Source organism: Marmota marmota, unplaced genomic scaffold, assembly GCF_001458135.2.
Source record: "Marmota marmota marmota unplaced genomic scaffold, marMar, whole genome shotgun sequence".
Taxonomy (NCBI): domain Eukaryota; kingdom Metazoa; phylum Chordata; class Mammalia; order Rodentia; family Sciuridae; genus Marmota; species Marmota marmota.
The window spans coordinates 33,963,820-33,978,026 of NW_025999900.1; the positions used below are offsets into that span (position 1 = coordinate 33,963,820).

At 47.5% G+C, this 14,207-nt stretch overlaps 2 protein-coding genes across 5 annotated transcripts in view; one reads left to right on the forward strand and one right to left on the reverse strand.

Moving 5' to 3' along the window:
* The first annotated feature begins 1,627 nt into the window (after window positions 1–1,627).
* Window positions 1,628–4,612, forward strand: Sdr39u1 (short chain dehydrogenase/reductase family 39U member 1). 2 transcript variants are annotated; one of them, XM_015491867.2, is made up of 6 exons: window positions 1,628–1,712; window positions 1,948–2,054; window positions 2,142–2,224; window positions 2,601–2,722; window positions 3,443–3,586; window positions 3,871–4,612. In XM_015491867.2, exons 1-6 carry the CDS (start codon window positions 1,697–1,699, stop codon window positions 4,281–4,283), a joined length of 885 nt encoding a protein of 294 aa, XP_015347353.1. In that variant the 5' UTR covers window positions 1,628–1,696; the 3' UTR covers window positions 4,284–4,612. The 2 variants fall into 2 exon arrangements, with proteins under 2 accessions (XP_015347353.1, XP_048654691.1); XM_048798734.1 differs by lacking the exons at window positions 1,628–1,712; window positions 2,142–2,224 and having other exon boundaries at window positions 1,744–2,054.
* A 1,097-nt stretch (window positions 4,613–5,709) lies between these two features.
* Window positions 5,710–14,207, reverse strand: part of Khnyn (KH and NYN domain containing) — a 9,125-nt gene continuing 627 nt past the window's right edge. The window contains exons 2-9 of one of the 3 annotated variants that reach the window (XM_048798733.1): window positions 13,802–13,868; window positions 13,464–13,681; window positions 11,857–12,977; window positions 11,595–11,725; window positions 11,416–11,512; window positions 8,429–8,536; window positions 8,121–8,222; window positions 5,710–7,432 (exon numbers count right to left, since the gene is read on the reverse strand). In XM_048798733.1, coding sequence (XP_048654690.1) covers window positions 7,183–7,432; window positions 8,121–8,222; window positions 8,429–8,536; window positions 11,416–11,512; window positions 11,595–11,725; window positions 11,857–12,977; window positions 13,464–13,681; window positions 13,802–13,853 — 2,079 coding nt within the window. In that variant the 5' untranslated portion in view covers window positions 13,854–13,868 and the 3' untranslated portion in view covers window positions 5,710–7,182. Of the gene's footprint in view, window positions 7,433–8,120; window positions 8,223–8,353; window positions 8,537–11,415; window positions 11,513–11,594; window positions 11,726–11,856; window positions 12,978–13,463; window positions 13,682–13,801; window positions 14,133–14,207 lie in introns of those variants that run through there. The other 2 variants (XM_015491856.2, XR_007345838.1) reach the window with 2 other exon arrangements.

The window sequence follows — 14,207 nt, forward strand, 5'->3', positions numbered from 1 at the left end:
GTAGAGCACTCACCTAGCATGTGTGAGGCCCTGGGTTCAATCCTCAGCACCACATAAAAATAAATAAGTAAAATAAAGGTATTGTGTCCAACTACAACTAAAAAAAAAAAAAAAGTCTGACTGAAGTTTGACCAAGCAAAGCATCTTCATGTTAGCCTCAGTCCCAAATACTCTTTGCTTTTTGGTCTCTAGAGATTTCCTTTATTTTTCTGGAAAACCTCACAATGCATTCAAATGGAGGTATGTTAAATTCTAACCAACATATCCAGGAATTTTATATTTGGAAATGTTTCAGGATCACTGTAGTGTTCCTTCCACATGTTATTCTATTATCACTCGGCTTGCAATAGTATGGTGAGGAAAGACTAAGTAGGAATACCTATTAGAAGCCTATTACAAGAATTTAGAAAAGAAGAATAGCTGGAATGAAGGTTGTAGTGGCAGACACAGAGAGAAACCGATCTGGGAGATATTTAGTAAGTAAAATCAAAGGTTTTCAGGCAACCAACAAGAGATCTCTAGTGGGAAGTTTTCTATAGGAGTCAAGAGGTCAGCGGACAAATCTGAATTGCACAGGAGATTTGGGATGGAGAAGCTACTGTAAAAAACTAGTAACTGAACTCAGATGTAGATATTTGTGAGAAAGCACAGGATGGGTAAAGAAGTCCTAAGACCCAGCTCTGAGGAATACTAATATTTTAAGAATTTAAAGGAGATAAAGCAAGCAATGGAGACTGAAGAGTTAACAGAAAGGCCCAGAAGAAAGTGTGGTTTTTCAGAGAGGTCAAGGGACAGCATTTCTAAAGAGAGAGAAGTTGGTAGGTGCCCAGTGATCCTGAGAGGTCAAGAAAAATAGTCAAAACTAGGCGTTAGATTTGGTGACACATGGGAAAATTGTTTTCTTGGAGAGAGGAAATGAATGACAAAGGCAGAAAACAGACCGTGTATTGTCAAGTACAAAAGAGAAAACACGTGTGTATGTATGTCTGTGTTTGGCCGGGGATTGAACTCAGGGATGCTCCACCATTGAGCTATATCCCCAGTGGTTTTGTTGTTGTTGTTGTTGTTGCTGTTGTTGTTGTTGTTGTTGTTTTCAATTGTCCAGGCTGGCCTCGAATTTGTAATTCTCCTGCCTCAGCCTCCCCAATCGCTGGAATTACAGGCTTGTGCAATCGCACTGGGCGGAAAACACTTTTGAGCAGAAGAGCTATGAAGGTAAAAAAACAGAAGATGGGCCGGAGAAAACAAAAGGCTGGAGTGGATCAAGAATGAGAGGAATTTTGTAACTCTTTAAATACGAGACCAGAACAGTGAGAAGATAAAATAGGACGAGTAGGAAAAAAAATCCCTGTCAGCGGTGTATTCCTGACCCACCTAACCAACCGGATTTGCAGACTTCTGCAGTTTCAGTAGTTTTGAGCTTCGGGTCTCAGTTTTTATTGGTTCCTTTGGGCGATGAGTGAGATTGAACTTCCTTCCTCTGCCTCTTTCCCCGCCCTACGCCTCCCGGTAAAATTCAGTGTCTGTCTTTGTAAACTCTTCCGGGTTGCTGGGCAGGGCCACGCCCAGTCTCGACCCTGTCAGCTCCCAATTGGAGCGCGTTTTCCAAAATACGCATGCGCAGAGGGTCATAGTCGCGTCGAGAGAAGGAGGGGGAGCTTTAAATCTTGCGCAGGCGTGTTAGGATCTGATCGCTATGCGGGTGCTCGTGGGTGAGGGAGAGAAGAAAGGGAGAGTGGGGGGCGGCTTACCAGAGATGAAGGGTTGGGAGGCCTTGCCGAAAGCGCACAGTTTCCTCCACAAGCAACCTGACCTTAGTCTCCTAGCCCGAAAAACCGAACCTCCCTGACCCCTGTGACCTGTGTCTCCTGTCTCGAGGGGAGAGTAGGGGAAGCAAAGCATCAGCCTTCATCCCCGAGGCATAAACAGTTTGTATTCTCCGACCAGGTGGTGGAACGGGCTTCGTTGGAACAGCCCTAATCCAGCTGCTGAAAGCCAGAGGCCACGAAGTGACATTGGTCTCCCGACAGCCCAGACCGGGTCGGATCACGTGGGTATGCCCAACCCCTAGAAACTGGGTAGGGAGGCAGTTTGTCAGCACAGGGCGGGGCCCGCAGGCACTGTGAGCTTTTCTCTGACAGGATGAGCTTGCTAGATCTGGGCTGCCCAGCTGTGATGTCGCTGTCAACCTGGCCGGAGAGAACATCCTCAACCCTCTCCGAAGGTCAGTTGGGTCCCTAAAACAAATAAAATATCCCCCAGAGCAGAAAGAAGAGAGGGTACAAAGGAACCCTGTAAGCTGGAACTAATGGAGCTGTCAGAATGAGAACTGAAGATATGCTAGAGTATTCATCCCATCCCACCCCACCCGTCTATGCCCACCTGCTCCCCTACCCAGTCAGCCAGTTGATTTAAGTTCTCACGTATAAAATGCCCAAGGAAGATATGTCTTTTCCACTTTCAGTACACATGAACCATTTTTTCTTTAGCCACATGCAGGATTTTACTAGAAATTGGTATAGAATAAGTCCCAGAGACAGAGAGGAGAAGATGTGTGTATGTATTTAGTGGCTTTTCATTTCCTCTTATTTTTCCTGCAGGTGGAATGAAGCTTTCCAAAAAGATGTTCTCAGCAGCCGCCTGGAGACCACCCAAATGCTAGCTAAAGCCATCACCAAAGCCCCACAACCCCCCAAAGCCTGGATCTTAGTCACAGGTGTAGGTATGCCCCTAAATCACCAACTTCTTACATTAGCCAAGGGAAATGGGGTGCAGATTAAGAGGGTAGCTCAGCCCTTGTAGCTGTATACACTTTGGAGAGCTGCTCATTCCCAGATATGGTAAATTCTAGGCCCTGGATCCATGCATGTTTCTCCTGACCTGTGTCCTTTCACTGAGAAATGAAGAATCTCAGAGAAAGAGGGGGAGTGATACCACTCCTAAGGCCAAGGAAAAGCCCACCTCCTCCCAAGTCCCTTGCTTTTCATACCACAGTTCTTTAGGAAGAGCTCTTGACTGTTGTATTTCATTATAACATACATACCAGCCACGATTCTAAGTGTTTTATACATATTACATTGTTAATCCTCACAACAACCCTATGAGGTAGGTACTATTATTTCCATTTTTAAAGATGCAGAAATTCCATACAGAGATTCCATACATAGTTTGTCAAAAGTCAGAGCTGAATTAAAACTCAGGCAGTCCCATGTATTCTATTCTTAACCACTATTATGCTAGCAGCCTCTGAGAGTAGCCCTGCAACCAAAGTTGAGAGTTCTTCCAAGCAGGACCAAGTCAGGTCATAAAGAAGCTCAAGGGGAAGGTATCCATGGCTTTCTTCTCATGGGGTCTAATAGGAGAGGCCAAGTGGAGTCTTAGCTGCCTAGTCTAGGACTAGGCAGGAAAAAGACACCCAAAACAAATAAGTGCTTTCCAACAGCTTACTACCGTCCCAGCCTGACTGCAGAGTATGATGAGGACAGCCCAGGAGGGGATTTTGACTTTTTCTCCAACCTTGTAACCAAATGGGAAGCTGCAGCCAGGCTTCCTGGAGATTCTACACGCCAGGTGGTGGTACGCTCTGGTGAGAACCAAGGGCCTGGGTCCCAGACAGGGTGGAATGACTTCTCTAGGCTGTGGGTAGGGAGGATATCCAAGGAGCTAAATTTACAAAGAGAGTATGCCATCACTCTCGTCAGTCTGCGGAGGGGAGAGTAGAAAGTCTAAGGAGAGCCATAACCCTCAACTCTTATTACAGAACTGGGTCCACACGGGGAGTAAAAAAGGGAAAACTGAGAAATGGGAACAGCATTCAGGCTGCTTTAAGGCTGAAAGGACTCCCTATACCATCTCTCTTGCCTGTTCTAGGGGTTGTGCTAGGCCGTGGAGGTGGTGCCATCGGCCACATGATACTGCCCTTCCGCCTGGGTTTGGGGGGCCCCATCGGCTCAGGCAACCAGTTCTTCCCCTGGATTCACATCCAGGACCTGGCAGGAATCCTAACCCATGCCCTTGAAGTAAATCATGTGCAGGGCATCCTGAATGGAGTGGCTCCAGCCTCCACAACCACCAATGCTGAGTTTGCCCAGGCCTTGGGCACTGCCCTGGGCCGCCCAGCCTTTATCCCTCTCCCTGCCACTGTGGTGAGAGCTGTCTTTGGGCGAGAGCGTGCCATCATGCTGCTAGAGGGCCAGAAGGTAGTTCCGCGGCGAACACTGGCCACTGGCTACCAATATTCCTTCCCAGAGCTGGGGGCTGCCTTGAAGGAAATTGTAGCCTAAGTAGGGAGGTGCATAGCAGGGGCAGAAGCCCATCCCTCAGCAGAGGCTTCCTGTGAATTGGCTCAGGTGGTCCTCTACTTAAGATTAAAAACTGATCTGGATCTAAGAGATTTCGTTCCCATTCTTCTTTCTTCTCCATTGTTCTTGCACCTTGTTTAAGTGAGAAACTCTCCACAGTTTCAAGATTATAATCTCATCAAGTTAGGACCTTAACTTTTTCCACTCCTTGTAAAAGAATTTCCAAGTTTGGTTTATGTGCTACATTGTTGTCCCAGTTCTGTGTAGAAAATGCTCTGTAGTTTTGGCAATAAAGATAAATTATCTCTCTAGCTTCTGCTCATCTCTTTGACCTAGATTCTCCTGGAATTTATTTCAAGGACTGTCACCCCAGATGATTCATTTCTCTACATAGAGTTTTGAAAGTTATAATAGGCAACATCTCTCCTCACCTTTTCTCTTCTTGGTCCCTCAGTAACCAAAAGACCGGGTCACAGTTCTGGGGCATGAAGTTATGATGAAAGTGAGATTAGAAGACAAGAAAAATGATAATCCATTTCCAGTAAGTTTTGTGGTCATCCTGCACACCCATTCAGAGTGCCATTAGGATGCCAGCAGAGGAAGAAATGAAACCCCATTGTAGGGCAGCCTCCAACCTGTGTCATCAAATGGTGGTGAATTAATAAAAGCAATCACATGTTGGTCCCAATTTATCAAACTGCAGTAGAACACGAAGCCTAGGATTTGCCTTTCAACTAACGGGGGCCACTTCATTCTACCAAGGCCTTCAGCACAAAAGGGTAGAAAATACTTCTGTCCTCTGGGTATTCTCACAGTCATAGAAAGTAAAAAGGGCAGAGAACCAATCACAAACAACAAACTTGACCCTATTAAGAAGAAGTAAATCCCAAATGTTCATCTAGTATCCTAATCTACCTGAATTTGTGATATCTGCCACAGCTTAACCAGAAGTAATCCTCCCAGCTCCCAGTTTGGACCGTATTAACCCATCATCTCCTTTCTTCCCAGGGTACTGTAGATTGTCTGAGTCATTGTTACCTCCCTAACTTCCCTGCACAGGTTAGGGAGCCTGTGCAGCCACAGGGAGACACACCTAAGATTTTGTCTAGGTACTTTTTTCTCCAAAGAGCTTTCCTCCATGATCTCATTTCTCCTCCCAACAGGTAGTTTACTTGTGATTTATAGGCCAAGGTCTCCAACATACCTGCTCCTAGCATGAGTCAATACAATCTAGAGATATAAATCACCACTGGGGACACAGGCAGACACTGGAACCTAGGGACCCTTCTCCCTCATTCTGCTCCCCATGCAGTACACAACTTCCTGTGCCAGTCAGGAAAGCAGAGGAGTAAGCCTGAAAAGGTTCTTATTCAGGGAGACTGGGGGCCCAAACAAACAGAACTCAGGGTAACTGTCTTATCTTTTTATTTGGTCTTGGACTCTAGGAAAGTTGACTGTTATTCCTGGGGGAAGGAGCAGTAACATAAAAGCATAGTTTAGGCTACACTAGAAGACAGACTACTGATTAATACTGTCCCCAGGAGGAATGTGCTGCCTTGCTGGAAGAAAATGCCCCAGAAGAGGAAGAATTCAAACAGATACAAGGCACTGTCCTGTGGGAATCAGGATGGAAAGAACATGTTATGATGGACAGTGGGTTTGGTCTTGTGGCCAATCAGATCCTTCCAACTCTGATTCTTCAGTTTTCATTTTCTAGATAATTGGTTCATCTAATAAAACTTTCATAGCCCTCCCACCTCCATACATACACCAAACAGAACTGTGCCTTACTTTAAGCAACATATGTCTTCCATAATGAAAACTTTAGGGGCCGATCACATCTACATTGTCATTGCACAGCATGGCTTCATCAATTTGGTGAATGCTGTCAACATTTCAGCTAGAGGATCTAACTGGGCTTTTTGACATATATACTGTAAACAAACCCTTGAATATAACAGAAGAGCTGCCATTTATAGGAACCCTGAGAGTATTTCGGTAATGCAAACAGTCAGTCCTAATTGAACTATCTTGTAAATGTGGACTTTAAAGGTTGCCCAAAAGGGATGCAGCCATTATAGGGCATGTTATACAAGGACACAGTGTTAAAATCTAGGGCATGGACCCTGGACATGGAGGACCCACATCTCTGAAAGTGAGGTTTGGTTAGGGAGCCTGTGCAGCCACAGGCAGACATACCTGAGACTTTGTCTAAGTACTTTCCTCCAAGGAGCTTTCCTCTATGATCTCATATCTCCTCCCAACAGGTAGTTTTACTTCTGATTTACAGGCAGAAGTAAAGGCCAACCAGCTCAAGGTCACAGGCAGGCATATCTGGACTGGAAACCAGGTCTCCCTCTGCCTTTGTCACCAGCTCATTGCTACCTCCCTGCAACCCAATACTCTATAGCCCCTCCAGGGTCCAGCATTCCCTTTGACACTCCCAGGAGACAGCCCAGCCAGCAGAGCTTCCTGTCCTCTGGCCAACCAAAGCAGCAGCAAGGGAGAGGAAAGACTCAGCTTTTTTGCCACCTCTGGCCCACCCTAGCCTCTGCCCAACTCAGCCACAGTCCCAATCTCCAGGATTTACCCTTTCTTGAAGCCCTGTGTTAAAAAACAAGGTTGAAAAGTTAAAGCTGAGCAGACCTCTTGAGAGCTGGCTGCGGTCTTCTCTTGACATTGGGTCAGTTTGTGGATCTGCCCCCAAAGGGCCCAGGCAAGAAATGTCCCTCACTTACATATTCTTCCCCAGTGCTTCCCTGACCCAAATCACCAACTCAGAGTAAGCCTGGGTCAGAGTATGAACAGCAGAGGGACTCTCCCAGAAGGTGCTGCGCTGAGGGAGGCTAAACAGGGCAACAGCCACAAAAGCAAGTAAGGCTCAAAAGTTGAGACCAAGCAGGGCCTCAGACAGTTGGTTGATGTCCCGACAGTATGGTTCCCGCTGCAGGATGAAATCCACCTTGTGATCCTGACCCCGGAACACCTCCAGCAGCTGGCGCCGGAGCCTCTCGGTCTCCCGGGTCTTCCGAATGCCACCAGTACCTTTTTCCTCTTCCCTCCCCTGCTGCTGATTACCATGTTCTGCAAAGGCCCTGGAAGGATTCTGAGCCTTAGAAGATCCCTGTTTCCTGGGAAGAAGCAGAACAAAAAGAGGTGATGAGCATCTAGAGGGAAAGTAGCTCTCAGTGCGCCTCCTCCTCTTAACTAGCCTGCCTATTCCTGACTCTGGGAGAACAATTCTTAAGTTCCCTAAACTGACCACTGAGTGGCAGTATCAGTCCACTTCTGAAAGGGAGATAGACCCTTTACAAGGTGATCCTGGCCATTAATAATGTAGTTCTAGCCCTAAATTAACCACTTACTTAATGGTCCAGCAGAGAGCATGCTGAATACAACTGGCTATTAGTACAAACAACCATTTTCCAAAGAACTTCATCAAACACATTGACATTCCTGAAACAGGAGTTTCCCTCCCAACCAGGACTTCTGTGTCAGGATTCCCTACAGAGGTTTTATTTATTTATTTATTTTAATGATTTGTTTTTTAGTTGTAGATAGTCACAATACCTTTATTTTATTTGATCATTTTTATGTGGTGCTGAGGATCAAACCCAGTGCCTCACACATGCGAGGCAAGCGCTCTGTCATTGAGCCACAACCCCAGCCCCTTACAGAGGTTTTAAAGGCCATGTGCAAAGCAATTCAAACTACTGTAGAATGAAGCTGTCCCAAACTGAAGTCACCCTCCCACTCAAGTCTCCAGGTCTGCAGAGAGAAGAGAGCTCAGAGCTGCTGGCAGGGAGTCTGGGGCATTACCTGGCTGGCTTCTTCAGGAACTCATCCAGGGTGGGGCCATTTCGCCCCAGTGGGTCATCAGGAACCATGAAGTGGTTTCCCACAAAGGTGAAAGGCAGCAAGCTAGATGAAGAAGAGAAAGAGCGGTCACAGAGAGGCCCTTATCCACCTTCAGAGAGCTGAGACCACCACTACCAGAATCTCCTGGCTATCATCCTTTCAGGCAATTTCAAGCCCCTTCCCAGAGTTCTCACCCAGTGGCCAGAGGAGAGCTGCTTTTAGAGAAAGGTCTGAGTCCATGCCCTAGTCTCAAGGGAGAGCTCCCTCACCGCTCTCTGATGATTGCCATCCACTTGTCAGACTCCTCTGCCAAGTCCCGGAATTGGTCATTGGAGACAATGATCCCGTTGGTCTCTTCTGCCAGCTTCACCATGAACCTGTCTCAAAAACCATGGCAACATTCCAGCAGTCTTCAAGGCCCAGAGTATTACCAATCCCTGTGACTTACTTCTGGGGATGGAGAAATGACGTCCCTACCTCACACTGACCGCTACAGGTGGCTTACTGGATACAGTTATCATGGGTTAGAGCAGAAATAAAGATGAATCCTAGGTGGTCCCCCAACAGCATTCCATCCACTAGCCACAACCCTTCACCCAACATTTTGTGCCTCATTTGTAAGAGACAGATCTGGTACTGACTCTGTCTTCCATCCTACCCAACCAATCACTTAAAAATCCACTATGTTCATCCTCTGAAACGCCCTCCACTCTGGAAGCCCCCTTCCTTCCTTACCACCTTAATAATTCAGATGTTACAGGTGAGATACCACATAGCCTCTTCACCATTCACCTACCTCTCACCCTTCACCACCCTCCTGGTTCGCCTGCCCTCCCGCAAGAAAACATGCTCTTTCCCTGTACAGAGCTTTCCCACACCTGCCTTCATCTACTAAGTCCACATGCTCAGGCCTGGCAGCTAAAGCCCTCTAGAATCCAGTTCTACAGCACCCTCACAGACTTCTCTCTCCCATTATTCCCTGATGTGCCCTCAACTCCAGTCAAAATCAATTATCAGATTACACCCTGCTCTCTAAACATGGCCTACACTGTCTCTGACTTTATGTTTCTCAAACCATTCCCTCCATCTGGAAAGTGTTCCCCAAACCTTGCTGATAAACACAGTCACCAGGGGAACTTTAAAAAGGTAAGCCAGGCATGGTGGAGCACACCTGTAATTCCAGCGACTCAGGAAGCTGAGGCAGGAGGATTGCAAGTTTGAGGCCAGCCTCAGCAACATAGCGAGGCCCTAAGCAACTTACCAAAGACCCTGTCTCACTAAATAAAAAATACAAAGGGCTGGGGATATGATTCAGTGGTAAAGCACCCCTAGGTAAAATCCCTAGTACCAAAAAAATATCGATGCCTGGTGTCTCACTTTAGCAATTCTGATCCCATCACGTAGATTCATGTGGTGAAAGCAGTCTTGTTAACAGTTTTAGAAACCAAGAGATCCAGCCCATCCACATCCTTCTCAACAAACAATTCACAAACTCTCCACTCCTGCAAAACACCAGTCAGAGAGGGCTCCCTTCCTCTGAGTTGCTGTAGTATCTGATTTATAAGTTTCTTTTGGCTCTTTGAAGTCAAGAGTCAGATCTTGTTCCCCATGTTCCTTCTGCAGACCATGTACCTAACACTAAGCAGGCAATTAGTATTTGACAGGATTAGGCAGGAGCAAAGTCTGGTTCTGAGTTTCTGGCTGGGAAGAAAATTTATGTATAAGGTATACAGATGGTATACAAAAGGTATTTTCCAGTTAAGCATATTTTACTATTAATGCATTACATGGCATGTTGTTCATTTGTCAGCCTATGCTGTGTAGCACGGTGCTTATTCACTGTTACCAGGAAAAACTCCCAATTTACATTGTTATCTGCCCATCAGGTCCTACACAACTGCACAAACACATGCCTTTAAAAGTCATTAAAACTGACTCAATTCAGTCTCAATTCTCTTTCAGTGCTGGTGTGGAAAGAAGGTCCCATCTTGGATTCACTGTGAAATCTCAGCATAAAACAAAATTCCACTAGAAGGAATTTTGTAAAACAGTATTTATTCATAAGAAGTTTTTTTTGTTTGTTTTTAGGGGGGTACCAGTGATAGAATTTAGGGGCACCTGACCACTGAGCCACACCCCCCAGCCCTATTTTGTATTTTATTTAGAAACAGGGTCTCACTGAGTTGCTTAGCACCTTGCTTTTGCTGAGGCTGGCTTTGAGCTCACAACCTCTTGCCTCAGCCTCCTGAGCCACGCGTGTCACCACAGTTGGTTAAGTTTTGAAAAGACAAAATGTATAATCACCGCAGTTTGAAATTAACTGTTTAAAACTAAATAATATCCTAAAGGACAAAGAACCTATAGTTGTTAAATTTTTAAACTGGTTAATTAGCTTTCAAATCTGCCCTTTTCCCCACACCATGTATGTATACTGCAGCTGGAATATGCCCTGGATTTAAACTATCTGGCAGTTCTGAGGTCTATTTTTCCTTTGTTAGGGTAGTTCACCATTCTTACCCTTTGTGTCCACAGCTTTAAAACAGAGATAATATTTTATGCAACACATAATTTGGTCCATACAAGGAAATGTGATGGACTCTTGCCTACCCCGTTGAGTGAGGCAAGAACACTACTTTTCTTCTTTTGATATTCATAAGGAAGACAAATGCATGGAGGAGGAACCTGAGCCAAAGAGGTTAATTCACTAAGGTATGAGCCTATAGATGAAATCAATGAGAAGTGAACTTGAAGCTCAAATTCAGATATTTAAATTCTACGTCCTATGATCTTTCTACCATACCAGTTTGTACAGTCCTATTGTTCACAGGCTGTGTTTCTTCCTCATACTTTTAATTGTTTACTCTGGTTTCTCCAGAATGTTGGGGGAGTTTCTCTACACATTTGGAAATTTAGCTTATAAAAACACATCTGTCAGCTATTTGTGTCAGTAGCTTTCCCATCTTTCCAATAAACCAGTATTTCCTAGACAGGAAGGCACTACACAAATACAAGATGTCATTCAGGTTGATGAATGAAGAAGAATGATGAAGGGGCAAACACGGTTGTCTAAGTCTATCCCATCTCAGCTATGGGGGAGGTTTACCTAACCCGTCATAAGAGCACATGGAGGAATAACTCTCTGCCCCTACTCCTGAGGCTTGGAGACAAAGAAAATGGTCAGGAGATTCTCTCTCTCCCTCAACCTCCTACTGGACTCCTTAAATAATCAAAGCTCGGGCAAGGAGGGTAGCAGTACCTGTCGTCATAGGAGGAGATCCTTTTTCCATCCATGACTCGTGAGGGAGTTAGGGAGAGCAAGCTGAGGGAGTACAGCTTTTGCAGGAAGTGACTCTCTATAGAAAAAGAACAAACAGGGTTCTCCTCAAGGTGGAAACAGAGCCAATCCCAGGACACAGATGATCAAACCCAACTCACCTCGAACCTTGGCATCCTTACTGAAGCGCCATTGAGGCACAAAGACGGTTATGTCACGATGGCCACGGTCCCAGAAGTACTGCACAGCAATGGCAATGCCCCGGCTGGAGAAGTAGTGCTGGAGCCCGTGGCTACAGGGGGAAACCCAGGTGAGGGGCCTGACAGCCTCACTGCAGTACTAGCCCCTCAGCCATGTCCCCAGGACACATAAAGATGACTGTATCATCCTCCCTCCCCAACACCAGCCCCGCTAGGTACTCACACCATGGCCACATTGCTGCCATCAATGACAATATGGCGGAGGTCTGGCTGGCCAGGCACATTGGCAAGGCACAAGGTGAAAGGATCCTTCAGGGCCTCCTGGAAACGCTGTGTGCCAGTCACTAAGTTGCACCCACGGGTACCTCGTCTCCCAGGAAACCCTCGACCTCGAGCCACGGCCTGCTGCTTATCTCCCCGGTCTCCCCGGTCTCCACAGGGCCATGGGGGTTCGGGCGCAGGTGGAGGGCTAGGTACTCTTGGAGGTGAGGCATTTCCATTGTGCAACCGCTGAAGAAGGGAAGCTCCCCGGGTTTGAGCTGTCCTCTGACAGGGACCAGGGGCACCAGAAAACTCACCCTGGACACTAAACCCACCTCTTTCCTGAGGTACCCCCTCCTTTCCCAGGGCCTTTCTTTTCAGGGGCCCATCTTCCCCTGTCCCTCCACCTGCTGAATATGGCCTGAAAGCCACTTCTCTGTCCCAGGCCTCTTCCTTAGGCAGCTCCTTCCACCACAAATCCATCTCCTTGGAACCACCTTGTTTCCCTTGATCCTTCTCAATAGTATGACTCCCTCCCTCTGCTCCTTTTGATTCTCTGCACCCCACAGATCCAGGGCGCAACGACTCCCCACCTCCACTCTGGAAAGCCCTGACTCCCCAATGCTGAGTACTCAGCAGGTCTGGGCTTCTCCCCTGCCATGAGGTTAACACTTGTGGCCCCTGCCCACTGGACGCCTCCTGCACTAGACTCAGAAGCTCCTCCTGAACAGCCAGGGGCAGCTGCAGCAGGGCCTCTGTGTGGACATCCTCCCAGGGCTGCAGCAAGGCAGAGAAGTCACTCAGCACTCCAGCACTCTGAGAGGCTCTGGGGCATGGTCCTGGCTGAAAGTCCCAGCTCAGCCGCCCCACTAGCTCCTCCACGCGGCTCTGAGCCATAACAAAGGCCTCAGTTAGGCCACTGATCATCAGTGAACCAGGTGCCTGAGGTACCAGATGGGCTGATGTGCTCCAAGCCAGACAGTCAAGGAAGAAACCCTGGGCTCCCAGGAAGATGCAGTGCAGTCTGGAGGGGTAGTGGATTTCATTTTGAAGTTCTGGGCTGCAGAGACCCTTCAGGTACTCCTGGAAGGGAATGTCAGAAAAGGAAACTGCTTGAATCTACCCCTCATTATTCCCAAACTCCAGGATGCCTGCTATTTTTCCCATTTTATAAATAAGGAAACTAAGACTTTGATCACAAGGCAGGCAGGTAGTGGAGCCATATTAGAACCCCTGCCTGACTCCAAAGGAAGCAATGTGGCTGGACCTCCCCACCCCCACCCTACCCACATACAGTGACCTCCCACATACAGTGAATTCCTTGGCAGGGCCCACTTGCTCAGCTGGATTATCTCTATTCTTCAAAAGAGCACAAATAAGTCCTTGCAGAACCTGAGCTGTCACAGCAGAAATGAAACCAAAACTGAAAACAGAGCTAGAAAGTGCCTCAAAGCTCAGGGACACTGAGGTTGCTAGTGGAATGATGAAGTTTAGATCGTCCCCTGCCCCCTCCTAGAACTCTGCCTCTGTGCGGAAGGGCTCCCTGGGAAGGATCAGGGGAGGGTTCACCTTCGCTCTGCTGACGTTCTCCTTGGGGCCCTCAAGTTGCAGCCAGATGTGAGGATTCTCAGGGCAGTCCTTAGGGAGGACACTCATCCCCACGCTGAAGATGCGCTCCAAACCGGCCTGCTGCTCCCGAACCTTGTCTTCTGCCTCCGCAGACACCGCAAAGCGGTCAGGGGTTGAAGAACCAGCCCCCAAAGTAGGCATGGCTTCTTCCCCTTGTCCTGGAGGGAAGAAGGAAGCTCAGAGCCTCACTATCCCCTCAACCCAAAACTTGATCTCCCCACCTATATCAAAGATCAACAGGTAGCACCTAGTTACAATTCTGGTAAACAATTGCTAACCAGTATCTGAGTCCTTCTTGGCAGTAGGAAGAGTGTCAGAGTATCCAAACATGGGCCTTCTATCTTCCTAAGAAGAAGTCATGGTAAACAAGGCTATCTGGGATGGGCGGATGCCCTCTGGAGAATGACCACAGGCCTGAGCAGGAAGGGTGGGGGGACAGCTCCGTCTGGAGGTAAGCAGGAATCGAAAGAGTCTCTCTCCTCGGGGAACTCTGCAATCTTCAGGTTTCAAGACTCTTAATGAATCCTCACCAGGGGCTTGTACTGAGCTGTACTCTGGGGCCCCTCATCTGCCATTTCCAAGGCTCTAGCCACTCCCACTTCTCCGCCTGCCCCTCCCCCAGCTGTCCACGCCCCACTCCGTCACGCCACGCGCCCCACCCGGGGTCCGCCCCCGCCACAGTCC

What these genes read in the sequence shown, in the direction of transcription:
- Sdr39u1 (XM_015491867.2), top strand. An exon ending in ATCCTCAACCCTCTCCGAAG is followed by an intron (nt 2,225 to 2,600) that starts GTCAGTTGGGTC and finishes TTTTTCCTGCAG; the next exon opens with GTGGAATGAAGCTTTCCAAA. An exon ending in CCAGGTGGTGGTACGCTCTG is followed by an intron (nt 3,587 to 3,870) that starts GTGAGAACCAAG and finishes TGCCTGTTCTAG; the next exon opens with GGGTTGTGCTAGGCCGTGGA.